The sequence below is a fragment of the Rattus rattus genome, chromosome 5 (genome assembly GCF_011064425.1).
Source record: "Rattus rattus isolate New Zealand chromosome 5, Rrattus_CSIRO_v1, whole genome shotgun sequence".
Lineage (NCBI taxonomy): Eukaryota > Metazoa > Chordata > Mammalia > Rodentia > Muridae > Rattus > Rattus rattus.
The window spans coordinates 154,225,262-154,251,374 of NC_046158.1; the positions used below are offsets into that span (position 1 = coordinate 154,225,262).

The window sequence follows — 26,113 nt, forward strand, 5'->3', positions numbered from 1 at the left end:
TTGCCCATCGTCTGCCTAGCACCCTGCATTGCAGGATGCAGGGAGCATATTGCTGTGAGGGTGGGGGTGGGGGACCTTCCAGCTTTAGGGTCGTACAAGTCTCTGGCTGTGACATCCATTCGTTTGTAATACTGTTGGGACCTAAAGCAAGTTCTTGAGCCTCAGTCTTATCACCTATAAAATGGGGGCATAATGGGCTGAATTTCCAGACTGTGGAGTAAGTCATAAGACTTCCCTCAGATGGAGATGCTTCTTACTGACTTGGGGACTTCTGGGGAAGCTCATGAATAGCAATGACCTTAAGGTTTCACAGAGACTCCTTGGCTCCTTCCAGTCTCCTTAGAGCTATAGGAGTCCAGAAAGGGCAGAGCTTAGAGGGTTCCCTGAAGGAGGTGTGGCTGAGACAGCTCATTGGCCCAACGAAAGCTACCTTGTTTGATAGTTTTATCCTTAAAGCCAGCTGAGAGGCTTTAGGGCATGAGGGGCTGACCCTGGCCCCACCCAGGCCATTGCCTGGAGTAGAGGCAGGAAGGAGGGACTGGGGCTGGCTTTGTGGACACCTGTGGCTCCTCTGTGATCTGGCCATGGTGTTCGGGGTCTGGCTGCTCCTCCTGGGCTCTCTACCAGAGCTGCTATTGTTGACATTAAGCCTGGGGTGGTGGAGGGGGTGAATCATTGACACTCGGCAGAACCAGAGCTGGACCAGGTGCTATACTAGGCACCTGAGACACAGCAGGGTGACACAGACAGGTCCCTGCTCTCGGAGAGGCAAAAACAGATGAAAACAGGGGGCAGGCGTGGCCACACCTTGAATCCCAGATCAGAGACAGGTGAGTTAGAGGCCAGCTACATAGTGAGTTTGAGAACAGCTAAGGTCATATATAGAGACCCTCTCTCAAAAAAAAATTTAAAATTAAAATTAAAGAGAGAGAGAGAGAGGAGAGAGAGAGAGAGAGAGAGAGAGAGAGAGAGAGAGAGAGAGAGAGAGAGAGAGAGAGAAGGAAGGGGGGGGGGGACATGTAGAAAAGAGAACAGGGTTGTGTGTTTTAAGGGTCTGGAAGCCTGGGGACACATTGTCCTATTGGGACAAGCCCTCTATAGGCTTGAACCAGCTATGGAAGTATGTAGTCAAGGTGTCTGAAATTTAGATCCCTGACCTGGTTCTGTCCTCTGTCCCAACATGTCTTGTGACCAGGAATGCTGGGAGTTGTGACTGTGCCTTTCTGGACCTCACCTATGTGGCTGACTTCTCTTGGTGCTTCCCTAGTTCCTGGACACAGTAATTATCTGTTAGCTACTAAGCTGCTTCCTGTCTCCAGCAGCAGTCTGAGGGCTTCCTGCTACTCTCACAGATAATGGGCAACTATGATCCAGTCTTGCAGAGTGGCTCCAGAGAGATGCATGACACTCCTCTCCAGAGAGGTCAGGGGGCTGGACGGAGGCCAGGCCCCAGGGTCAGGGTAGTGCTGTGGCTATGAACTAGACCTGGCCTGAGAGACAGAAAGACTTGGCTCTGACTTTGCTGTCCTGCCATGGTTCTCGACCTTACTACTGTTGCAACGTTTTAATATGGTTCCTCGTGTTGTGGTGACTCCCAGCCATGAAATTATGTCATTGCTACTTCATAACTGCAATTGTGTCGGTTATGAATCGTAATGTAAGTATGTGGCGTGCAGGATATCTGATATGGGACCATTGGCTAAGAACCACTGATCTACTGCCAGTCTGTGCAGGCCTGGGGAGGTCCTTACACCGCTCTAAGCCTCGCTTCACAAATCCAGTTGCAGTAGCAACTTGGCCTAGGGTGAACCTTGCCACTCTGAAGAGAGACTCAGAGTGGGGTCTAATGACAGTGGGGGCTCTGAGAGCCTCGGCACCATTGCCATATCCTCCTGTCTGCATGAGGCCAGCAGGACAGTTATTAGGAGCTCAAAAGAAGACTCGGATTCGCTGTCTGATTCTGAATCTTTAGAGATTCCTTTAAGCCTCAGTTTCCTTCTGTGTAAAATGGGTGTGGAATCCTTGCCTTCAAGGACACAACAATAGACACTCAATTGTTGAACTTCCTGTCTGTTCCTTTTCCCAGAATATGGCCAGGAGGACAGGCTTGTACCTCCATGGTCAAGCTCCATGGGCTTACCCCCATGGTCATCTGGGGTGGTGGATTGGCTTCTCAATGGCAGCTTTCTGGAATGTTCACTGGGATACCTCTCTGGAATACAGGCTGTCTGTGGAGATGGCCCACGCCTCTGCTTCCCTTGTCCCCTGCTCCATATGACAGTTTCTGTGGAACGTGATGGGCAGTTGGATCCATTGCCCCAACCTGATTCTCTGAGACCCTTCTCTGGGAGCTGTTGTGTGTTGGAGTCCTGCTTGCCAAGCACCTACTGGGTGTACAGTGTGGCATACTCTGTGCAGCCGTAGCTGGCTCTCATCTGGACACAGTCATCTGTGGAGGTTTGCTCCCAGCCTTTTCTCCACCCTGGAAGCCAAAGAAAGCTTTTAAAAGGCGCCTCCCCTCTTTGAAAATATTTCTGTTGAAAGTCCATCTCTGTGAGCAATTCCTGGCAGGCTTCTTGATTCCAACAGGCAGTAACTCCATGAGCCCTGCTTCTCTCCAGCCTGCTCTGCCCTGGGGAATCTCCTTCGAACCTGCCTTCTGGACATGCATTCTGTATGGTACCCCTTGATATCTGCTTTTCTTTTTAGCTTGTGGTTCTGGATTCTGTGGGTCATTGAGCCTGGGACTCAAACCTCAGGAGAGCTCCTGTTCTGCTAAGCCGGGGACAGGGTGGAGCATACCCAAGAGGGCGTGGCTACTTCTAGAGCTGGCTCCTTGGCTATCTGCCTGGAGCTTCCCAGAGCCATTCGGTTCCCATTGGTCTCCTGGGGCACGGCAGGTGGAGCGGTCCCATCCTGGCTGTTGTCACCACAGCAGGGAACACTGTGGAGCCATCTTGACATTTAAGTGCTTTTCCCCAGCGTGGCCTTACCCTGGCACCCACTGGTGAAGATGCAGGGCCCAGAGACCCTGCCTTGACCCGCTGTTCGATCCCTCGGCTCACAGGCCGGAGATCCGTGACCCACAGAGCCGCTGTGATCCTCATCTTCCCCTCCCCCTCCTGAGCTAATTGTCAGCCGTTCGGAAGTATGGTTCATAGGTTCAAGATTTTCTCCACTTCCTTCCTCATCCCTGCTGTTCCCGAATCTGGAGTCTGCCCTTGCTCAGGCTTCAGGCACAGGGCTCCAGCCCCCTTTCCTCAACTTTGAGTGCACGTTCAGAAAAACAAACAAACAAACAACAACAACAACAACAACAACAAAAGATTTTAAAAACAAAACGGGACTGAGGGTGTGACTTAATGGCAGAGTGCCAGGCCTGCACAAGGACTTAGCTCCCATATCTGGAACCCCCAAAGTACACAGGCACACAGCTGTGCCCGACATACCCAGAGGACTGAGGCAGAACTGATCCCAGCTGAAGCCCAGACTTCAACAGCTTCCCAGTGCTACTCAGTGTTCTGAAAGGTCCATGCAGCCTGCGTTCTTAGACTAAGGGGTACCGATCTGTCCTGCCAGCCTTGACCTCTGGCAGGGCCTGGCTGTATGAGATTCCTGGGGCAGCTGCAACAGGCTACCACATGCTACGTGGCTTTGAAGCCACAAAACACACCGGGCTCCATTCCTAGCATCACAAAGACAAAATAAAGGCAGTTCCACGCCTTGCCCCCAACCCACACTCTGCCGTCCTGCAGGCCACAGGTCTAAAGTCAAAGTGCCGAGCAGGGCCTTGCTCGCCCCACAAGCTCAGTGGATCAGTCCTTTGGTTCTCTGTCCTCTGGTAAGGTCAGGCCTTCTGGGCTTGTGGCCTCGCGGCTCCAATCTCTGCCTCTGCGGTCACATTACTTCTTGTTTTGAGCATCGGAACACTTCCGCTACCAGGACAGGAGAGCACATTTAGGGCTTGCCCAGAGTCTGGGGTAAGTTTTTCCAAGACTGGATGATTCCGTGTGCTGCCGTCTAAAATTGTGCATGAGTTCTTATGTCACTGTCCAAGGTCCTTGCTGCTGGTTCTAGGGCTTGAGATATGACTCCAGCGTCCCATGGTTGGCCCAATGTTCTGACCCAGGGAGGCTACTGCTCCTCCTTGATAAGCCACCAGGACCAGCCTCTGTATGCTATGTTCTCCAGTCTGTTTTCCTCTCTGGCCTCTGTTTTCCAGATTCTGCCTCCCCTGCACTAAGTGCTGGCTTAAGCCAAGGCCTGGTCCTAGACCCCAGCCTTAAACTTGTCTGTGGTAGCTTTTCTCAGCCTACCTCTCTCGATAGCTTCACACCTCAAGCTGGCCCCTCTGTGCTCTCACCAAAAAAGCCCATCTTTCTGTGGTCACACAGCCCTCCTGGGTGGTTCTGCCCTACTGTTCACGGTCTCAGTGTTTCCCTTCCTCCCAAACACCCCCCCCATTTTGCCCTGTCACAGGGCTTCTGTGCGTACTGTTGTCTCCACTGGAAGAACAGAACTGTCCCTTCCTCACCTTCACTCGCCTGTTGGTTCCTTTGCACACTTCAGTGCATGGCTCGGATTTTCTGGGAGGCTGTTTGCACCATTAGTGTTTCCGGTGGGAGCACCTTGGTTCATACTATACATTTATTCACGTCTCTAGATTGTCCCTTGCTGGACTGTGCGTGCTGAAGGAACAAGACTTTGACCCTCTTGCTTGCTCCTGTAGCCTCAGCAACAAGCAGGGGCTTCAACTATTTTTCCTCAAATGAAAAAGTCCTCAGTGCTGGGTGTGGCGGCTCATGCTCAGAATCCTAACACCGGGCAGGCTAATGTGGGCGAATCGCAAGTTTGAGGCCAGCCTGAGCTAATTGTGAATCTTGGGCCAGCTTGGGCAATAGAGTGAGATCCTGTCTCAGACAACAATATGAGAGGTAAACTCTTGGAAGACCAAGAGTTCTGGAGCGTCCTTGGCTGTATGGTAAATTCAAAGCCGGCTTGAACTACATGACACTGTGGTTTGTTTAAGTGATAAACGGCACAATTTTAGCAATTGCTATATGCCTGGAGCTTCGTGACCAACCATCCTTGTGGGCCCTGTTCATGAAGACCTGGAGAAAGGTGTACCTGTTCTCCCCATGTGACACAGGAACCCAGAGGCACAGAGTGAAATATTGGAGTGATCTGGTTGCTCTAAGGTCTTACCAGCTAGAGGTTTTGGCACCTCTGGCCCCTGTTGCCCTGGACCTGGTTTCTTCTGCTGGAAGCATGTTGAGTGACAGTTTCTGGGGGCTATCCCTTGGGCCAGAAGCTCCCAAATGTTCCTCTTTCCAGCCAGGCCTGCCAACCTTCTTATCACTGTCTGGGTCTCCCTCTGTCTGGGAAGTTTCCTTCGGGACCTGGATCAGGCAGATGACAAAGTCCCTCAAGGCACGGGCTCCCAACACCTGTGCTACTTAACAGCCATTGAAATCATCATCTCCTGGAGGCACTGACAGCTTCCTTTGGGCCACACCTCTCCACATTCACTGCCTAAAATCTTTGCCGTAGTTTTTGCACAGGAGCGAGCTATCCCACACTTCAGTTGACACTTAGGCCTTACAAGTGCAGAGCTGGGAGTCCAGACAGATGGACTCTCTACAGAGCCCCTATGTGTACTCTCAGCTTTGTGAACAAGGTGTCATACATGGGCAAATAAGGGCTGGTCACCAAGACCCTTTCTAGATGATCAGAGAGACTTAGTTGTCAATATGTTGCCTGCTAAGGCAGGCCTGAGTAGCATCTGTTTGTGAAACAGAGCCTGGTACTTACATATTTACTTTGCAGTGCCAGAGTTGGGAGCACAGAGCCTTGCACATGCAAATATGCTGTATGCCCCACTGGAGTCTTTTATTTCAGTGTGTGTTTGTGCACACATGTGTGCATGTGCATGCATGTGCGTGTGCGTGTGTGCAGGTATTCATGAGCATATTCGTGGAGGCCAGAGGTCAGTACCAGGTGTCATTCCTCAAGTGCCACCCACCTTAATTTTTGAGACAGGGTCTCACATGGGGACCTGGGGGCTAAACCGTTAGGCTAGTGAACCCCAGGGACCCTTCCCTCTCCATCTCCCCTGCTCTGGAATTACGGGTGTGCGCCGCCACACTTTTTACGTGACTGCTGACTGAGCTCAGCTTGGGTAGGAAGAACCTTACGAACTGAGCTCTCTTTCAAGGCCCCAGAGCCTGTGAGTCTGCAGTCCGCTCTTTCTGCTAAACTCAAGAGCTGAGTGAAGTGGCTCTCATGCGGTAGTGGCTGGCCCCCGCTGCAACACAGCTGGCCTTGTGCTTCTGATCAAACCTTCGAGGGTTGCTGCTGCTGCTCCCCAGCTGTGGGAAGGCAAGGGTTGCCTCCCCGTTTCCATTGCTTGCTTGCTGTGTAACTTTGGACAAGGTGCTTAAACCTCTCTGCACCCCAGTACCCTGAGCTGTGAACTACACAGCACCTTGACACCCCCCCCCCAAAAACACATACAGGTGAGCTTCGGTAAAAGCATGCTCTTAGGTAGAGTTTAAGAAGTGTACTGAGTAAAGTCTAGGAGAAGGTGGCTTCTGAAGGACTCCTCAGGCTCTGTGGCGTCTCATGCTCTTTCTCTGGCCCTTACAGGTAGAGCTGCACGTCCACCTGGATGGGGCCATCAAGCCAGAAACCATCTTGTACTATGGCAAGTAAGTCCACGGACAGCCACAGTCCTTTCCAGGACTGCATAAAGCATACAGCTCTTCTTAGGGCCCTCTGCAGATTCCCAGGGCTCTGTCCGTTCCCTGTGGGAGTCAAGCTGGTCCCTGATGGGAGATGGTTATGTTCTGGGATCTTTCCACTCCAGTCTCCATAGGTTGAGGTGGGAAGTGAGCATCCTTCCTCCTGAGCTGTCAGGAAAAGTGAGCCCCTCCAGCTGTCTCCCACAGTCTCCAGGGTCTGGCTGCAACTCTACCTCTGTCCCATGTGACAGCCCCCCCGGGTGTCCAGGCGGCACTTGGCAATTGGTCTCCCAACTCTACAGCTTGGCTCCCACTTCCCTGGGAGAGTTCTACTAGGCCTTTTCTCCATGTTGTTCTTCTAGCAGCCTCTTCCTGTCTTGGGCACAAGCACACCGCCTTGGCTGTGCTCACTGAGTAAAGTTAGTGACTCCTTCCCACAGTGAGGCAGGCAGTTCTCTTGTCCAGCCCCACCCTCTTTATAGAGGGGAAGATGGAGTCGTGGCAGCCAAAGGCTTCCTTCTGAGCACAGTGCGGAGTTTTGGTTCAGGGGTACCGCAGAGTCTGGAGTACTCTCGCCAATAAAACCAGGGATTTCTGGGAGGTCGGCCGTGAGAAACGAGACTCGGGGAATATTTAGTTTGCCCCATGAAGGTCGCTTTCAGCTGTTAGTATCAGTATTTATGGCTCTAGTGTCAGAGGGACACCTGTGGCCTTATCTCTGTGTGGCCTTTGGTCATTTGGCTGGTAGGTATTGCCCCAGGGTCTTGCTGTGCTCATTTGGATGGGTCACTGAGATGGGCTCTAGGCAGGCATTATTAAAGGGTCAGAGAAGGCTTATTAGCCAGGTCAAGAAGGCATGGGTATCCAGGGTGGGGTGGGGTGAAAGGGCGACACGTGGGTAGTGGGGGCTGTGGGTTCTTTTTTTCGGAGCTGGGGACCGAACCCAGGACCTTGCGCTTCCTAGGCAAGCGCTCTACCACTGAGCTAAATCCCCAACCCGGGGGGCTGTGGTTTTTTATAGCCTCGGTGGGCCCTCACGGGGGAGAGGAGGTTCCCCTGGAGTATTAAGGAAGTAGAGGCCCTGGCCTACAGTGTCCAAGCCAGTGACCCCTCCCATTGTCTTGGTGACTGTCTTGGTGTCGATTCTTCCTCCAGCTCCTGGGCTCCTGCTATCCATGGTGCCTCTTACCTCCTTCCCAGGCCTTCACCATCCTGTGACTCTCTATAGAGCATACTGAGGCCCCAGGCCCCTTCACCGTCCTGGGCCTCTCTATAAAGTATACTGAGGATCCAGCCACTATCTGTTGTCATCATTGTATAACTCAGAGCCACCACTGTCCCTTCTCTTGTCACTCTGCAGACTGTCTGCAGGTGCCATAGCCTCGCCATCCATTGGGCTTTAGGGCTGCAGTCTGACCGCTGTCTCTAAGTACAGTCATCGGTGTGTCCCTCTGAAGCCTCTCCAGGAGCACCATGGCTGTATTTGGCTTTAGGAGGGTGACTTTAAGGCAGTCTGGCCAGCTGCAAAAAGTTTAACCTGGAGGGACCAGGAGGGGACTGAGAACCTCCCTCTTTGAGCCAGCACCATAGCAGGGGCAGGTATCCTATTCCCACGGTGCATTATGGGGACGTAGGACTGGCAAGGATTTGTGACACACAAGCTGGAGCAGGGAGACATTGGTGTTTCCTACTCGGAAATTAGAGGAACATGGGTTTGTTTAATTTATTGTGGTGCTGGGAATGGAACCCAGTGTCTTCTGCATGCTGTGAAGCTGCAGTCTAAGCCCCTCAGTGTGCGCGCACGCACACACACACATACACACACACACACACACACCAATAATAATAATAATAATAATAATAATAATAATAATAATAATAATAATAATAATAATAGAAGAAGAAGAAGAAGAAACCAAGGCCTACAGGGATCCTATGGGCTGGATCTGAGGCACAGTGGGCAGAGACCGCAGTGCATGCGCAGAAGGAGGAAGCCTCCCCAAGTTCACACCAGCTTCCTGCAGTCCATGGGGAGGCAGAACCCGTGATGTAGGGAGAAGACTCTAAGGCAGAGGTGGCGGTGCGGGGTTGGGTCGGTCCTGAGCTGAGTGGCCAGCACGGCAAGCCTAGGCTGGGTGGGGCGGGCTGCTGGGACATGTCAGCCAGGAGTGCAAAGGGAAATGTCCTGCTACCAGTTCCTGTCCCGGGAATTAAGACACCGCACAGTAGCTATTGTGTCTGCTAGCTTCTCTCTGGGCATACGTCCAGATGCCTCGGCCTGCCCCTGGACCTGATGAGGAAGTCATGGGCTTGTCCTCGCCCTGTCAGTCCCTTGAGAGGTAATGACTTGTTCTGGCTATTCCACCCAGAGTGCATGGGTGCATTTTAATCCTGGAAGTCAAGCAGGGCCAGCCCTGCCGGTTCTTGAATGGGAGATGCGTGATTTTTTTTTCATGGCTTCTGGTCAGAAGCCTTGGGGGTGTGGGGGCTCTGCTCTTTCTCTACGCCTTGGAGTTTGATTTCTTCAGCTGTCCCACGGGAGGAGCTAGGTGGGAGGAGCGCTCATTTCTGACTGGGGCAACGACCAGTCTATTCCATGCTGCACTGGGAGGCCTGGCTGGATCCTGCCCTGGCATCTCACCGTTTGTTTTCATTTATTTTTGTTAAGTGTATACGTTTTTAACATTTCATTTTATGTGCCTCGAGTGTTTTGCCCACAAGTATATGTGGAGCACATACATGCCTGATGCCAGCAAAGGGGGCCTGAAGGTCCTGGATCCCCAGAACTGGAGTTACAGGTGGTCATGGGCCTCCATGTGCGTCTTAGGAAACAAGCGGCGGTCTTCTGCAAGAACAGCCAGTGCTCTTACCCACGGAGCTCTGGCTGCAGCCCCTCACCCTCAATTTTATTTTTAGGAAGAGAGGAATCGACCTCCCGGCAGATACAGTGGAGGGGCTACGCAACATTATCGGCATGGACAAGCCTCTCTCGCTCCCAGGCTTCCTGGCCAAGTTCGATTACTACATGCCTGCCATCGCGTAAGTTGCTCCCTAACCCTTGTGTCCCACGGCAGCATCCACTCCTGTAACCAAGATCAGGCCTGAGCTGTTCTACAAGGCACTCTGCACCTCGACCCTGCTTCTTACCACAGTGAGCCCATGAGCCGATCTCTCCTGTGCCTCCTAATCTCATCCCACTCAGAGGTGGCTTCTGTCTCAGGGCGGAGGAGGCTCTGCATGCCGAAGCCCTGTACTGATGTCTTGTTCAGAACTCACTGTGCTCTAGACCCATGTCACCAACCCAGATCTCATGGGAAGAGCCCTAGTCCTAGGTAAACTGAGGCCACAAAAAGGCATGGGTACAGAACAGAGAAGGACCTAAGCCAGGTCCCCCATTCCCCAGGCTGGACAGGAAGGGAGCCAGTGCAGACATTGGAGAGGGACACGGAAGTGGGGTTGGGTCTTTCTCTGATGCCTTCAGTCACCGGGTGAGTGAAGACCATTACCAGTGTCTGAGAAGGCCCAGGAATGGTCACTAGAGGGAGTGCCAGAGAACTCATGACTGAAACCTAAGCCTGCCTTCTGACCCAAATTTACCAACCTCTCTCTGTGTCGCTCAGAGTAAACACCAAAAACCACAGGACAGGTGCACAAGTCCGACAGCTTTGAGCTCCTGCTTTCATGGATGCTGACTCCTCCCCTACCCCTGGGTACTAACCCCCACCCCACCCCACCCATCCCACCTCAGATCCTCTGCCCTTGTTCTCTCAACCTGGAATACTGTTCTCTAAAAGCGGGGTCTTTCTGACCATGTTGTGGCAGGCCATATGACTTCCTGGCTTTACGTGTATCATAGCATTCCTGTGTGGGCGATGGAAAGGCTGGGATCCTAGCTCCTGTTCACTGAGTACTAAGGGTCTAGGCCCACTATGGGGGCTTAATACCCACTGGAAGAATGAATCAGACTAGCACTGTGAGAGCTGTGGATGGCTGGGGCTGGGAAAGGTAGTGAGCTCCTCACTGTGGCAGAGCTGACCCCGATCCTCCCTCACCCACTGAACCACCTCCTAGGAGTGACTCAGTGCCCCAGAGGCGGGCCCTGTCTTCTCCCCAAGGGCTGTTAGAGCACTCGCTTACCATCCCTAACTCCGGAGGGAATCCTACCTAGGCCCGCCCATTAGCATTTGATCACTGCCCACAGAGGCCTTCACAGGTAACTCCTGCCTTGCTCATGGAACCCGCACTCAGCAGCAGCCACTAAAACCCTTCCGGCACATGACTGATCACTTCTTGGCCTTTTGGCTGAGACCAAGTATAGCATTTGTCTGCCCGTCCAACTGCTGGCCCAGGTGAGGTTTCTGATGGTCCCGTACAACTCCCGTACAATAACCCTACTGAAGGGTAACTGACCGGCCCAGGATCACACAGACTATGAGTCCATGATTGAAAACCAAGTTCTCCCATCCCAGAGTCCCTCTGGATTCACCATCTTCCTGCCAGCCTTGCATCCATTATTCAACCAATGCGTAGCTACTCTGTCCTAGGCACTTCCTCTGGCCTCGGTATCACAGCCATAACAAGATAGATGAAGAGACCCTTGCTTCATAAGAGCCAAGGGGAGATGGGATATAGCCCCTAAAGGAAGCACGGGGTATCTACTGTCAAGTGGTGATCAAGGCCTGGAGAAAGGATGCCAAGAGAAGGTGGTTTGAGGAGGCCTGGGCAGAGGGCCTTAAGCTGGCACTAGGTAGGGGCAAGCAGAGTGCCAGGAGGCTGCAGCAAGCGGGAGACTGTGACCCAAAGTCCTGAGGTGGGAGGGACAGGCTTAGAGGTCCTTGGCTAGAGGAAGAATGTGTGACACAAGGTGCTAGGTAAGCTGGTGACTCTGATGTCCGGGCTGGCATGGAGTCAGGTCTTTCTACACAATTGGAAGCCGTAGGGGCTCAGAAGAGAGGAACAGTGTGCTTTGGTTTCCTTTAAAAAAAATTACATATCCCAACTTTTAATCACTCTCAGTGCTTTGTGGAGAGTGGAGTACTCTGGGGCAAACTGGAAGACATGTCTCTTAAAGGCGAAGTGGTCACCAAGGGTAAGGGGCCATGATGAGTTTGTAGTTCATTAGTACAGAAGAGATACCGGGGCTTGGCTCTCCTCTGCAGGTGCCCAGGCCGGGAGAGCCTGTGAGCTGGAAACAGGCCCCTCGCTTGCTATGGAGCCCCCAAGGAGCTGAAGAAGGCTGTTGCCAACCTGTGTCTTTCCCTTCCCAGGGGCTGCAGGGAGGCCATCAAGAGGATCGCCTATGAATTTGTGGAGATGAAGGCAAAGGAAGGCGTGGTGTACGTGGAAGTGCGCTACAGCCCACACCTGCTGGCCAACTCCAAAGTGGACCCAATCCCCTGGAACCAGGCCGAGTGAGTGACAGCAGTGGAGGGGGCGGGGCTGAGCGGGGCTCTGTGCAGAGGACGGAGTGCTTAGAGCCCTGGCCTTGGCCTGGTCCATGGACTCAGAGGACTCAACTCAGCCATAAGCTTATGATCCTATCCCTGTCCTTGAGGTTATGTCTCTCCCCTTGGCTAGCTGCCATGATTCTTCCTGGCTTAGCTGGTAACTTCTAAAGCCATTTGCTCAATGAATGAGTCGGACCCATTGCTATCTTCTGGTGGACCCCCTGCTCCTTGATGTATCTTGAACCCCTTATTCCTTCCCTCTGAGCCATGATTCTGATACACCACGTGGAAAGTGAGATTGAACAGGCCCAAATTCAGCCCCCTCTCCATCTAGAAATAGGGCGGGCTATCTGGCATCCTCACACTGGGATCTGGCAGTGTCCAGATAGCTCTAGGGAAGTGGGCCACTGCATAAGAGCTTAGAGTCATGTCCGTGTCTCGTCGGAAGACATAATTCAGGGGCCAAGCTGCCCCTCCCTGTTCCAGTTCCGTGGCTGCCCATGGCCTTCCCTTGGCCTGAAGTCCTCCTTCCTCCTCTCCCCACACAGAGGAGACCTCACCCCTGATGAGGTTGTGGATCTTGTGAACCAGGGCCTGCAGGAGGGAGAGCGAGCATTCGGCATCAAGGTCCGGTCCATCTTGTGCTGCATGCGCCACCAGCCCAGTGAGTACCACTGTGCCCTGCCAGCTGCCTGGCCTAGCCACAGGGCTGGACCTACTCTATCCCAGCGTCCCCTGCCTCATATTTCTAGAGCTTTCTGGAAAACACCAGTGAACTTTCGGTGACTCTGAGCCTCCTTAACAGGAAATCTGGGTCTTGACAGCCACGTGACTCAGAGGAAGTCACAGCCAAAGGAACCTAGACAATAGAGAAAACATGCAATGCCACCTAAGACTCTGTGGTCTGGCCCTGTCTTACCCGGGCCATAAAGACTCTTGATAGGTCTGATTTCTGAGGCATCTGGGGATCTTCCCTCACTACCACTACTGGTCAAACCCTCAAAGCTCAACCTGCAGAGCCCTTTCTGTGACCCTGGGCAAGTCACATCCCCTCGTGAGCTCGTTCACACCGTGTCTGGGAACGGTCACACTCACTTCGTGTCCCCACCCTAAGGATTAGTGGGAGCCAAGGCCATGGGCTGACGTTAGGTTACGGGGCCTGCTACAACAGGGTATGATCTCTTCTCTAGCCCTCAATGTAGCCTGGGGACTGAACTTGGGTCTCAGGCTTAGGGCTTTACCTGCTGAGCCATCTCATTGGCCTACATCGTAATAACTTTATGGAGCTCTTAATATAAAAGCACGTGAGGTATTAGCAGTAAACTAATATTCCCATGAGTTATATTCTGGGCTAAATGTTAGGCTCTAATTTCCTATCTTCTCGGTGAGGTAAGTCTGCCATGGGGGTTGGTAAGTACCAATGGACTAGCCCCTCAGAAGACACTGCCATGACCTTGTGCAATGGTTGGTGGTGTCCCTCTGGGAAAGGGCACTCTGAGGCTTGGGTGGGGAGGATACAGCAGTCAGGATATGAAGATACTGGATCTTATATTTTCTCTGGCCTCAGATGAAGGATTAGGGCAGTGGGTGGCTGGCAGGCCCTACTCCATTCCTGTTTTCCTCTTTCAGGCTGGTCCCCTGAGGTGTTGGAGCTGTGTAAGAAGTACCATCAGAAGACCGTGGTGGCTATGGACTTGGCTGGGGATGAGACCATTGAAGGAAGCAGCCTTTTCCCGGGCCACGTGGAAGCCTACGAGGTGGGCCTGGGGCCTGAGAAGTGGTGGGGATGGCCCTGGGGAGTTTGGATGGTGAGCTTGGGGCCTTCTGAGGCTCCCTGTATGTCTTGGCTGAGGTTAGGGACTCAGAAGAGGGTATAACCTAATGCCCCCACTAGGTGTTGGGAGAGCTGCGCTTGAACCTGCAGCTGCCTCTGTGTGTCTGTGGGACCTTGCGCAGGGCTGCAGTTTCTCTGGACCTCATTGCTTTGATTCTAAACTTGTTAGGCCTTGGTCACGTTAACTTGACCTTCATGAGCTCCACCCTAAAACACTGTAATAGTGTTTGCTTTAGAATATTAGACAATGTGTCTAAACCCTTCAAACAGTATCAGTGCACAGAAGCTGCAGAATAAAAAGTTTCTACTCTATTCATGACTTGGGAAACCAGGCCACACTGTCCTGTACACTTCTTGAAGTAGCCTAGCCTGATTCTGGGGACAGTCACACTTGCCAAAAATCAGACCCCAAAGTGTAGCAGAGACAGAGCTCGCTAGAGCCCTCTCTGAGCCACACCCAACCTGTGTCCCCTTCCAGGGTGCAGTGAAGGACGGCATTCACCGGACTGTCCATGCTGGGGAGGTGGGCTCTGCTGAGGTGGTGCGAGAGGTAAGGAGCCAGTGACCCTGGGCTTCCCCTGAGTCTGTTCTTGCTCCTGGACTGAGCTCATCTCTGCTTCTCTACAGGCTGTGGACATACTCAAGACAGAGAGAGTGGGGCACGGCTACCACACAATAGAGGACGAAGCCCTCTACAACAGGCTACTGAAAGAAAACATGCACTTTGAGGTGAGATGCCAAGGCAGAGAGCAGAGAGAGAGAGAGAGAGAGAGAGAGAGAGAGAGAGAGAGAGAGAGAGAGAGAGAGAGAGAGAGAGAGAGAGAGACGTCTCTGGCTACCCCATACCTTTCAGACAGAGGCAGGACAGGCAGGCTGAGTGGGAGTGGCCACATGGTGGAGGTTTCATGGGGCCTGAGGCAAGGAAGCACTAAAGCTGTCAGGATAGTTACCTTAGCAGGTGGCTCAGCCCTGACCCAGTTGGCCCTGGGCCCACTATGCCAGTCACACACCTGCCCCTTGCAGGTCTGCCCCTGGTCCAGCTACCTCACTGGCGCCTGGAATCCCAAAACGACGCATGCAGTTGTTCGGTGAGATCTGGTTCCCGGGACCCATCTGGTTATGATCTGGAAAGGAAGGGGAGGGAATGGGGGTCCTGGCCATCCTGATTCTTAGTAATGAAGTCACTCTGACTGGCTGGGAAGCAGGCGTTGCTCTTCTTGTCCAACAAATGAGGACTTTGACGCTCAGATGCCACTAACTAGTAAAGTGGGGCCCCGCAGCTCACCAGCCACGAGCTTCTGCATTCTTGTCACCCAACGCTGTCTCTTGGGCTGTGGGAAGATGAGGCTCGTCTGTCTGGCTATTGCTATTATTGTGCTCCCCTGAAGGCTAGCTTCAAGCTTTTCCCCAGAGCACCTCTCCCATACTACCTGGTTCCCATCAGCAACTAAGAACAAGGCCTTCCTGTCCTAAGTCCACGTCCCTATCAGGCCCCAGGAGAGCAAGGCAGGGTACAGATGGCAAGAACTTGGGCTGGCAATGGATAGGTCAGCACTGGTCTGTCAGCCAAGCTTACACAGACGGAAGGACTGTGCTGTGCTAACAAGAGGCTCGTGGGCTTCCTTAGTGCATGGGTGCAATGGTGCCTGTGGGACGGCCAAACGGAAGCTCTTGTGGAGGCACGCGGGTCTGTGACACACTGGCGGGGGAAGGTTCAAACCATCTGTGCAAATACAGGGCTGAAGAACAGAGACTGGGAGATGGTGATCAAGATGAATAGGAAGAGAACCTCTAACAGTGACATTAGGGACAGGCAGAAGCAGAAGGAAAGTCAAAGACATGTCAAGGTGTCCAGGGCTGCTTGACAGCTCAATGGGTAAGGGTGCTTGCTGTGCAAGCATGAGGCTGGAGTTCAGACTTCTACGTAAAAGGCCAGGCATGGCCATGCACACCTGTGACCTTAGTACTAGGGAGGGGAGTGGAGACAGGAGAATTGCTAGCCTCAAAATGGTGAGCTTCAGGTTCCATGAGAGACCCCAAGTAAGGTGGAGACTGTCAGATAAAGACACCCAACGTCCTCCTCCAGCTCCGTACACCCCTGAACATGGGCATACACACAAAAAACAAAAGCAAAAGTTTAAAATAATTTTTTTTAAAGTATGGGGTCAGAGATACCTAGGAATAGTGCTTTGAGGAAAGTCAAGTGTCAAATTCTGGAACTGGTAAGATGGCTCAGTGGGTGAAGGTGCTTTCCACAAAGCATGACAACCTGAGTTTGAACCCAGGAACCTATATAGTAGAAACAGAAAACCGACTGTCACAGATTGTCCTTTGACCTCCAATCATGGTCCGTGGCATGCATAACCGCATCCTTAAATCAGTAAGAATTTGAAAGTGTTGAATAGTACTATCCAAGCGAGTAAGGTTGGTGCTAGCAGACACCGGTCAAGCTCAACAAGATGGCGGGCGGGATTGTGCCAGGAAGTTCCCATGCTATATTAGAAGAGCCAAGTGGCAAGGGACTGAGGACTGGCTGGGGAGGAGGGTGGGTGCTAGCCATGCTCCAGGACTGAGAGGGGTGAGGCCAGAAAGCGTGGTAGCTTAGGGGCTGTTGTTTTGCCAGCTCTCCAGACCACTGTCTCTGGGGCTGTCACCTCAGGCCATTCTGCCTTTGCCTCTGAGCTGGCTATAAATCAGTTCCCAGCATTCCTCTTTAATAGGAGGGTGTAACCCTTTGTGTTGTACAAAGGTAGAAGAGGGAGGTGGTGGACGGGCAGTGATGGTTCTTGGAGTAAAGAGTCTCTCTTTTCTTCCTGCCCGGCCCCTCCCCTAGCTTCAAGGATGATCAGGCCAACTACTCCCTCAACACGGACGACCCCCTCATCTTCAAGTCCACCGTGGACACTGACTACCAGATGGTGAAAAAAGACATGGGCTTCACTGAAGAGGAGTTCAAGAGACTGGTGAGTACGTGTGAGCTGTGAGGCTGACACTTGGCTCGGGTGCGTGCGTGTGCGCATGTGCCAGCGTAGATTGCCAGGACCTCTGGAGACCAATAATGGGTTGGCCCGACCTGCCATGCTGAGCCTAGCACCAAAAGCCGTCCACAGAGATGCCTCAGCACCAGCATCCCAGCTGAGGGGCCAGGCAGCTTAGCCTTTGCTTGGGTTGAGCCCCTTAGGGGACCCCTCTCCCAACAAAGATGTGACTGGAGATTTTTGTGACATTTAGGTTGTTCCTAGGCTGAGACCTTGGTCTTGGGTTCAGACGTCTGAGCGAACCCCTGCAAGCAAGGCCTGTGCCCCACATCCCACACTGAGTATGGGGCCAGTGGTCTCCACTACAGTGCCCCTGCCCTTGCTCAAAAGGTCGCTCCCTCCCTTGCACTTTGACTCCACGTTTTTTTCCCTTCTAGAACATCAATGCGGCGAAGTCAAGCTTCCTCCCAGAGGACGAGAAGAAGGAACTTCTGGAACGGCTCTACAAAGAATACCAATAGCCACCACAGGCTGATGGTACGCTTCTGCACGGGCACAATAACCACCTCACCCTGTCCCTCTTTGACTTTGTGCGTGGCTTGTGGAAGAAGTCCTTGGGAGGGAGCACACCTCTGCAGTGTTGCAGCCAGCACCCCATGCTGTCTCTCCACACTTCTGTGTAGCTTGTAGCAGAAGTCTTTCGGAGAGTGGGGACAGCCCTGAGAATAACGGGGACTGTCTGGCTTCTGGGCACAGTGGTCATTGTCTTGTCCGGTTGGCTTTTCCTGAGCATTATGTCAGGATGGGCTCTCTGACAATTACCCTCAACCACCAGGGCAGCCTGGAGAGCGACCTGGACAGCACTTGGCCCAGTCCTAGTTCCATGAGTGCCTTCCTTTCCTTATGGCCTTGGCAAGCCACACCTTCCCTTGCTTGAAGCCTGTCCTGCTGTCTGTGGAAGGAAGTCACTCTCTGGGCCTGGAATTCTGTACTTTCTATTATGCCTCATGTGTTACGAGATCTGACCTTTCTACTTCTCTGACTTGACCTGCAGGGCAGGCCCCCTGAAGATGGCAAGGCCGCTTCTCCGAGCCTCATCCTGTGAATGGAGTCTTTACAACTCTGACATACTGACCTTCCTTCCTTCCTTCCAGACCTTGAAGTGGCCAGGTCTGTCCCCTGATTGGATGTCTTGGCTAGGCCCAGGGACCTTGACAATCACGGGCATGAATGTGAAACCTTCCTTTCTAAAGCTAAAAATACGGTGTTCAATAAAGCAGCTGGTGACTGGGATCCTGCAGCTCATGATTAATGTGGCCTTGGGGCTGCTGGCTAGGGTGGCAAGAATGGACGAGCCCGGGGCCCTACACTAAGTAGCAGGCTGCGAGTGGCCAGGACCTCTTTACTCTAGAAGTGATACTTTTCCAGAGGGGCTGTTAGAGCAGATCCTCCTGAACTCTTTAACCAGTCCTTTGGGTTATTTTTATTATTTTAAAGATTTGATCATTTTTACGTATATGGGTGTTTTGCCTGCTTATGTGTAATGCATCAAGTGTGCCTGGTGCCAGAGGTCAGAAGGCAGGCACCACGTGCCCTGGAACTGGAATTTAGGTAGTTCTAAACCACCATATGCACATGTGCACATCAGAGGACAGCGGGTGAGGGCTGGGCTCTCCTTCCACCATGTCAGGCCCAGGCACTGGACTCAGGCTACCGGGCTTGGCAGTAAATCTCTACTCACTGAGCCATCTCAGCGGCTCCTTTCAGGTTATGGCAGGTGTGGGGTGGCTGTGGGTGGGGGGGGGGCGGGAGGAAGGGCTTGTGAGATGCCACATGAGGCATTGTGTTGGTCACTACGGGACAGAGGGCAGCGGTGGGACCCTGTGGGCTGAGGGTGTGGGGATGCAGAGCCCAGCTGTGCATTTGGTGGTTAAAAGGAAAGATCTTAAGCCAGTCACACAAATCACCAGCATTTATTTCCTAGGTCTAAGTATCAGTCTCTTGGTACAAAGGGCAAAGAATTGGTCAGTTAGTTTTGAGTCCAAATCCTTTCCCAAAACTGGATCTGTGAGGCTCTGTGAGGGAACTTAGAGCTGCATAGATCATCAGAACTGAGCTTAAAATGTCTTTCAAAAAAAGAAAAAAAAAAAAAACCAACCAAAAACCAAAACAGAAAAAAAGTGATTGTCCGCTCCCCTCTCTCTCTCTGAAAAAGTTATGTTTTTAAAAAATGTAAAAGAGGCTTTAAAAAAGGGCTAGGAAGATCTTCTCAACGGACGGCTGGCTAGAGGGGGCTGGCTGGAGGGGTGAGTGGTGGCGGGACATCCCTGTCCAGGTGACACCGCTCACCTAGGGGCAGGGCCTGGCTCGAGCCCCGCCCAGCTGAAGAAATAACACCTCATGGTGCTCGTGTCTCTGAAGTGCGCCTGGGCAGCCTGGGCACCGTGGGAGGTGGGGAAGAGGAGCCTGTGGTGTGAGTGGAGGACTTTACTGGAGCAGGGGCCACAGAGGACTCCATGAGGCTCTCAGTCAGCCTGGCTGGCCAGGGCTCCAGTGCAGGAGGTACAGCAGGTCTCTCTCAGCCTGTGAGGACCACAGGCAGACTCAGGACGAGGCGTTGGCGTCACTGCTCTCCGGCTGGCTGCTGGCTTCCTTGTCTGGGGTACTTCCCTCTGCCTGTCCTTCTGCAGGGGAGAAGAGGAGTCAGTTCTCTTCTCTCACACATTGATACGCTGTGAAGCACACAGTCCTGGAAGGACTGGCCAAACTGACCGCCAAGGCCAGAGAGGCACTCGTGTCTCACTTTACCATGAGAAGGCTGCCAGGGCTGCTAGGATGCTACAAAAACTCAGGAAGATCAGTCAGGATTATGGACATGTGGATGAGCATGTGCTCTCTAGAGGGGAGAACGTTAAATTCCCAGCAGGAAGTTATGTGCTTAGCAAATGGGAGTTTCTACTCAACCAGTGGGCAGCTCAGGAGTACCCACCATGGCCTGTACATCCCAAGGTAGAGGATGCCTGCCTCTGAATAGCACTGGCAGCATCCACCCCTGCTCTATTCTAGCCAGCCAGAAAGCTGGGCTGGAGTACGGGTCGGCAGCAGGCTGAGAGAACAGCCTTGCAGGCCTGGCCTGCAAACCCTCCCTCCCAGCCTCTCCAAAGCCCTGCTGGAGGGTGGGCCAGCAGCTTGTACTCTGTTCTCCAATGCTCCAGGGCCAGCATCCTCCACTGATGCTGGCTATGGGCAAACCTCAATAATGCGGTCTCAAGCACCAGTGACCCTGGTGCCACTGAAGGTCCATGTCATTCTGCCATCAGGCCTGTCTTTGTGCCTATGTTGAGCTCTGGGTCTGGAACTCTGTCAAAAAATCTACACAGCAACCTGAAGGTGTGGTTAGGGTCAGGACGCCCATAAGAAAACAGGCTCAGAGGGCTGAGCTGATGACCTGCAGCCAAAGGGGAGAAGCTGCCTACCGTGCAGCGCCACTGCTTCCTCAGCTGCTCTCTCTGGCACTGATAGACGGTGCTGGCAGGGCGGCCTCCCACTGCCCCACACAGCAGTCTTTGGCCCTGAGTGCTCATGGAAGTAAATAGTGTGCACAGAATTTGGCACTGTGGCTCAAGTATGTGCCAATCTGAGCCTGCCTGGCCTGAAGCTGCCTCCTCTGAGGATGGTGGCCGAACCTAGGCTGATCCACAGAGTTCTTCTGGCCTCTGGAGGCCTAACACCCATGACTGCCTCTGAGGTAACATTCACATTTGTGAAGCCCCCATAAGCTGGGACCCTTTAAACTCCCCCATTGTCTCTGCTCTGTTACCCCACTGCTAGAGACTGCAGAACCAACCAGGCTGGGATGAAGATATTCTGAAGAGACTCTGTCCCTCACCTTGGCTGTCAGACTACTAAAACACTGGATTCCCAAGAAACTAGATATTCCCAAGGATCTCCTGCTGAAGAACAAAAGCCTAAAGCCTGAGCCAGCTAGAGGGCTGTGTCTCCAGGAAAGAGTTCTGCAACACCAGGGCTCGAGGATAGTGGGCCTGAACAATGAACGGTCGATGATAGGCAGACCACACCTTGTACAGGACAGCTTAGGTGTGTACAATGCTGGCCTCTACTTAAACCTGCCCTCATGCAGGATCCCAAAGATGAAGTTGGAGGACCACCTGACCTCTCTGTCCCTCTTCCCAACATGGTCACACTGAATAAAATTGCTTTTTTACTTTATGTGTGTGAGTGTTTTGCTTGCATGTATGAATGTGAACCACATGCATGTGTAGCATGTTTAGAAGTCAGATGGTATTGGATCTCCTGAAACTGGAGCTACTGATGTTGTAAATTGCTATGAAGTGATCTTAACCACTGAGCTTAACCACCAGCTCCTAATTTGGCTGTTTTAATTGGCTTATTGAGGACTGATGTCTGAATCTGGTTCGATGGAACACAGACTGTGACTCTGAGTCCTCTCTAACAATCATACTTCTTCTGTGCCAGCCCCAGGTCTCCCTCAGTTGGAGAGGGTCCTCTCCCATCAGCCCTAGGGAGGAAAGAATGTGTGCTGCCCAGGGTCAGTACACCCTCATCTCCATGGCTGACTATGCATCCTCTTCCTGTTAGGCAAAGAAAAGCAAATGTGTGTTCCATGTCTAAGAAGACAGCAGGGACAGACAAATGTGTGCACTGCATGCTGGAGAGTGCTGACAGATCCAGCAGGCCACAGGCTTGGGGAGACCAGGTAGCTAAGACTTCTTATGCCTACCCATACCCTGTGGGGACTGCAGTCCTGTTCCACCCAGGTTATGCATCAGCCTTGAAGGCTGTGCCAGAGAAAACTCTGGGGCCCTTGGCCTGCGGGTCAGAATCTCAGGGACAGCATTTAAGGATCTGTCCTTGGCTTATGTGAATCTGCTGGGCCCAGAAATGCCTGGAGACACTTTACTGTGAGGCATCCTCACAGAAGGCTTCTCATAGCTGGTCACCTTGCCTCAATTCTATCAAAGGTGCTCCAGTCCCAGGCAGCAAGCACGTTCTGTACTCATGTCTCCTTCACGTACTGGGAGGACCCAAATACCACAAAGACCCTCAGTAAGGGCGGACGGTGCTGTAAAGGCCTGTATGGGGGCACTAGCAGTTGTGATGGCTAAGGAGGGAAGAAGGCAGCAAACAGCTGATGAGAGCCAAACAGAGCACAGAAGCCTTGAAGAAACCCTTGGCACTGTGCCTGGGTGCTAGCTGGGCCCACTGCTCATTCGGCTGGACAGTGAGCAGCCAATAAGTAGGTACCTGTCACATGCCCAACACTGCTAGTCACAGAGGGCATGAGACAGCTCAGTTCAGAGGGGGTGCTTACAGGACCATGGAGACAGGGAGAAGGGGTGCCTCTGCTTGAAGAGCTATGACCAGGAAAGGCCTTAGCACAAAAGGCACCACAGTGAGAAGCAACCAGCAGAAGCAAAGCCTGCGGGCCTTTATTCTAGCTGGAAGAGGGAGCAAAACGTGGGGAATAAGAGTTGGGGCTGCAAAGGAGGTGAGCATTGGGCAGATGTCCACACAAACAGAAAGCAGGGTGCAGTGCTACGAAGGCCAACAGGGCCTCAGATGGTAACCTGAGGGAGGCTCTGGGGGTAAGAGGCTCACTCAAGGCTTAGAGACTGTCATACTGATGATGGTCATTTGCTGGGTGAGCCTAGGAAGACTCCAGTTTCTCTTGACCTCAGTTGACCTATCACATGAGAGACTTGGTCCCTGCCCCCAACATCTTCCCTGTTCCGTGTTCCTAAGTCACTTCTGGGCAACAAGGACTAAGAACTCTAGGCTGGGGCCACACAGGCAAAGGCAGGGACCGGCTCCTGGAGCAGCCCAGTAGAAAGCCGCAGTGCACCCTGGGAATTGATATGGCAAGCATGGTCTCTGAGCCTGCAGCAGAGAAGAAGTGGTAAGGAAGGCTTCCCAAGGAAGGGTCAGTCTATGGCTACTGTGGACCCACACTGAGAAGAGGCCTCTGAGGACAGAGAACAAGTGGGGAGCAGGGTGTCCCAGGCAATGCTGGGTCCTCTTGGTTTCTTCATTGGGTCATTCAGCCTGTGGTCACAAACATCCTGCCATGTGCAGGTATAACAGGGTTCCTCTGTTCTGAAACTAAAGCCAAAGAAATGAGGCCTTTGAGAGTCATGTGGCTGGGGGCTAAGCTGGCTCTGGGAGTAAAGGGACAGCAGGTGGCCGCAGCTCCACTGGGGTTATTCTAGACAGAGGTAGCAGTGAGTGAGGTGAAGGCCCTCACAAGGAAGCCCTGACCCTTTATAGAGACCCAGACAGAGATGGGTGAGTGGAGGAAAGCTGGGTGGGACCCAAGGCCAGGCAGGATAGCCAACAGTGCATGACTTCCGGTGAGCACTGAAGAGTAGCTTGGCTCTGAGGTGTGACCATGGAGTCTGGGGCAGAAGCCTGATACGGCAGGATCGGCTAACTAATCCTGCTGTCTGCTGTGCAAGAAGGGCAGAGAGTCCAAGTGGACAGCAGGTAACATGGTGGCTGTGTGGATGGGGAGAAGCTAAGGTGTGGGCTCCTGAAGGTTAGGAACCACTACAGAGATCTAACAGGATTTGTTGGAGTGGGGGCAGGAGAAAGACAAGTGCCCCAGATACTCATCAGAGCCCTTAGAACCAGGATGCTGGCACACTCTACTTAGACATTGGCTGGGCTCTGCCAACAATCGAAAACAGCCCCAATTTAAATGCAGCTGCTTCCCTGAGGAAGGTGTAGGCCTGGAGACAAAAGCTGGCAAACGACCTCCCCATCAGCCCACCAGGATGCTGGGGCACTGACTCTGACCTGCCCCCTCAAGTGCGAGCTCGCCCATGTCTCCAGCTAGCTTCCGCACGCTCACGGCCTCCGAGTCACCCTGGATGTCAGGGACTGCATTCCGACGGCCTGTCCGGTCACAGGAGATGAAGTCTGAGTAGGAGGACTCGACTTCCATCATGCCTGTCGCATCGCTCCTCAGGCCTGTCGGAACAAGAGCAGAAGTGAGACACTGATGTCCTTTGACAAAATGACACTGTCTTTCCCACTGAGGACTAAGTGGAAGGCACAGGAAAACAAACCCTGTGACTCCAGTTAAACAACTCCCACCCACATCCTACAGAACAAACGTGAAGCCGGGCACACTGGTGCATGACTTTAATCTTAGCACTTGGGAAGCAGAGGCAGGGAGATCTCTGTGAGCTCTAGGCTAGCCTGGTCTACCTAATCAGTTCTAGGATGGCAAAGGCTACATAGAGACCCTGTTTTATTTTTAAAAAGAAAGAAAAACAAAGAGAGGGCAGTAGGAAAAGAGGGAAGAGGAAGAGAGGGAGGACAGACAGACATGCATGAGGGTCAGAAGATGGCTCGGTGGGTAAAGGTGCTTGCCACCAAGCCTGATGCCTGAGTTCACTCCTCAGACACCATGTGGTAGAAAACCAGAACAGACTCCTGCACATTATTCTCTAACCTTCACACTTGCACTGTGTACCTTGTGTACACACACACACACCAAAATAAATGTAAAAATGTATAAAGAACATGCATTCCACCTTGATTCAATTCAAAGTAAAGGTGATGACCAGCTTTGCACGCTCACCACACCATGTGCCAGCACCGTCTAGGGCCACAGAGGGAACACAGGGCAAGCCAGCACCATTCCCCCGTCACAGAGCTTAGAGTTCACTGCATACCACGTCAAGACACCATCACTTAGCTCATGACTATGTGGTCAGGGCTTCAAGGGCCAGAGGGATGGCCAGGACCCCACCAATGAAAGCAATATCAGCCAGCAGCATTCATGGGCAGTACGGGAAGATTCTGGGCATGGTAGTTTACACCTATAACTCCAGCACTGACGAGACGGAGGCAGGAGGATTGCTGTAAGTTCAAGGCCAGCCTGAGCTACACACTTGCATAGTGAGCTCTGGGATAATAGAATGTGACCCTGTCACAAGTAAAATTGTAAAATGAAGAGAGAGAGGCAAAAATTGTAATGAGAGAGAGAGAGAGAGAGAGAGAGAGAGAGAGAGAGAGAGAGAGAGAGAAGAAAGAAAGAGGGAGGTTCCCCTAAGGAAGGGAACGGCAAGTACTGAAGCTCTGGGGAAAGAAGATGGGACGGAGAAGAAGAGCAGAAGGTCTCGCAGGAGGGAGTGACAGGGAGGACACTGAAGGGGAGGAGGGCGGGTCGCACCCTGGAGAGGTTTTAGGTAAGATCATGAAGACACGCGGTAGCTGGGTAAGATAGGAGGCTTCTGGGGAGGTCAGATGTGACGCTGCCGCAGGGGCCAAGCAGATACCGAGATGGATTCTAGACACAACCTCGAGAACAAATATGTGGGCAGTTTCTGTCTGACACGGAGTTTTGGTTTCTGACAGCTATGGTGGCATCAGGAGGTCGGGGAGAAAGGTGTGGCTACTGAAATGGGACCCAGAGGAAAGCATTTGGGATGCCAGGTGGGTGGAAAGGAACCATTCAAGGGTAATTCCCTGCTGGCTTCAAGTTCCCGTGAGCCACCCTCCCATGGAAAAAGTGGGGAGGGCACATGGAGGAGGCTAGAGTGGGAACAAAGGCGAGAGACCAGGAATGCTCACTGCCCTGTGGTGGACAACGGTCTAGAGCAAAGAGAACCATGGTTGTAAGGAACACGGTAATTATTTAGGGGCCACAGCATACATTATATTTCAGTCAATTCTGCGGAGCAAAGATAAGGGCAGGAACAAAATTCTGTGTGAGGGAGTCCCCCCTGCATCCAGCAGATGGCGCACCCCGCCTATCTTTCTTAGCTGTGGTGAGCAGCAGAGCTATGTTGAGCCTCCACCTAAAGAACTCCTGGAGGTGGTTCCCTCTGCTGGTCACTCTGCCTCCACTTCCTTTGGGGAAACTGTTCAAAGTCTCAGTACAGCTGAATAGCCTGTTGCGATGGTGATGACACTGCCTACAAATGCTGAGGCTGCAGCAGAAAGAGTGGTGAGGACAGTTACCAGGCGCTTGCTTCATGTCCATCACTCTCAATGGCCCACCCACCCCATATGTAAGCACTGTGTTTGTGTAGCTTTATAACCTAACCTGACTTGGAAAGATCTCAG

The 26,113-nt window shown here is 52.7% G+C and overlaps 2 protein-coding genes across 5 annotated transcripts in view; one reads left to right on the top strand and one right to left on the bottom strand.

Moving 5' to 3' along the window:
• Nucleotides 1-18,292, top strand: part of Ada (adenosine deaminase) — a 24,222-nt gene extending 5,930 nt beyond the window's left edge. Inside the window, exons 2-12 of the mRNA XM_032904870.1 lie at nt 6,646-6,707; nt 9,657-9,779; nt 12,008-12,151; nt 12,736-12,851; nt 13,817-13,944; nt 14,500-14,571; nt 14,649-14,750; nt 15,045-15,109; nt 16,855-16,984; nt 17,437-17,536; nt 18,054-18,292. Coding sequence (XP_032760761.1) covers nt 6,646-6,707; nt 9,657-9,779; nt 12,008-12,151; nt 12,736-12,851; nt 13,817-13,944; nt 14,500-14,571; nt 14,649-14,750; nt 15,045-15,109; nt 16,855-16,984; nt 17,437-17,520 — 1,026 coding nt within the window. The 3' untranslated portion in view covers nt 17,521-17,536; nt 18,054-18,292. The remainder of the gene's footprint in view (nt 1-6,645; nt 6,708-9,656; nt 9,780-12,007; nt 12,152-12,735; nt 12,852-13,816; nt 13,945-14,499; nt 14,572-14,648; nt 14,751-15,044; nt 15,110-16,854; nt 16,985-17,436; nt 17,537-18,053) is intronic.
• Nucleotides 18,293-18,953: 661 nt separating this feature from the next.
• Nucleotides 18,954-26,113, bottom strand: part of Pkig (cAMP-dependent protein kinase inhibitor gamma) — a 66,646-nt gene continuing 59,486 nt past the window's right edge. For all 4 annotated transcript variants that reach the window (XM_032904874.1, XM_032904876.1, XM_032904878.1 and 1 more), the window contains exons 2-3: nt 23,834-24,007; nt 18,954-19,683 (exon numbers count right to left, since the gene is read on the bottom strand). In XM_032904874.1, coding sequence (XP_032760765.1) covers nt 19,604-19,683; nt 23,834-23,984 — 231 coding nt within the window. In that variant the 5' untranslated portion in view covers nt 23,985-24,007 and the 3' untranslated portion in view covers nt 18,954-19,603. The remainder of the gene's footprint in view (nt 19,684-23,833; nt 24,008-26,113) is intronic.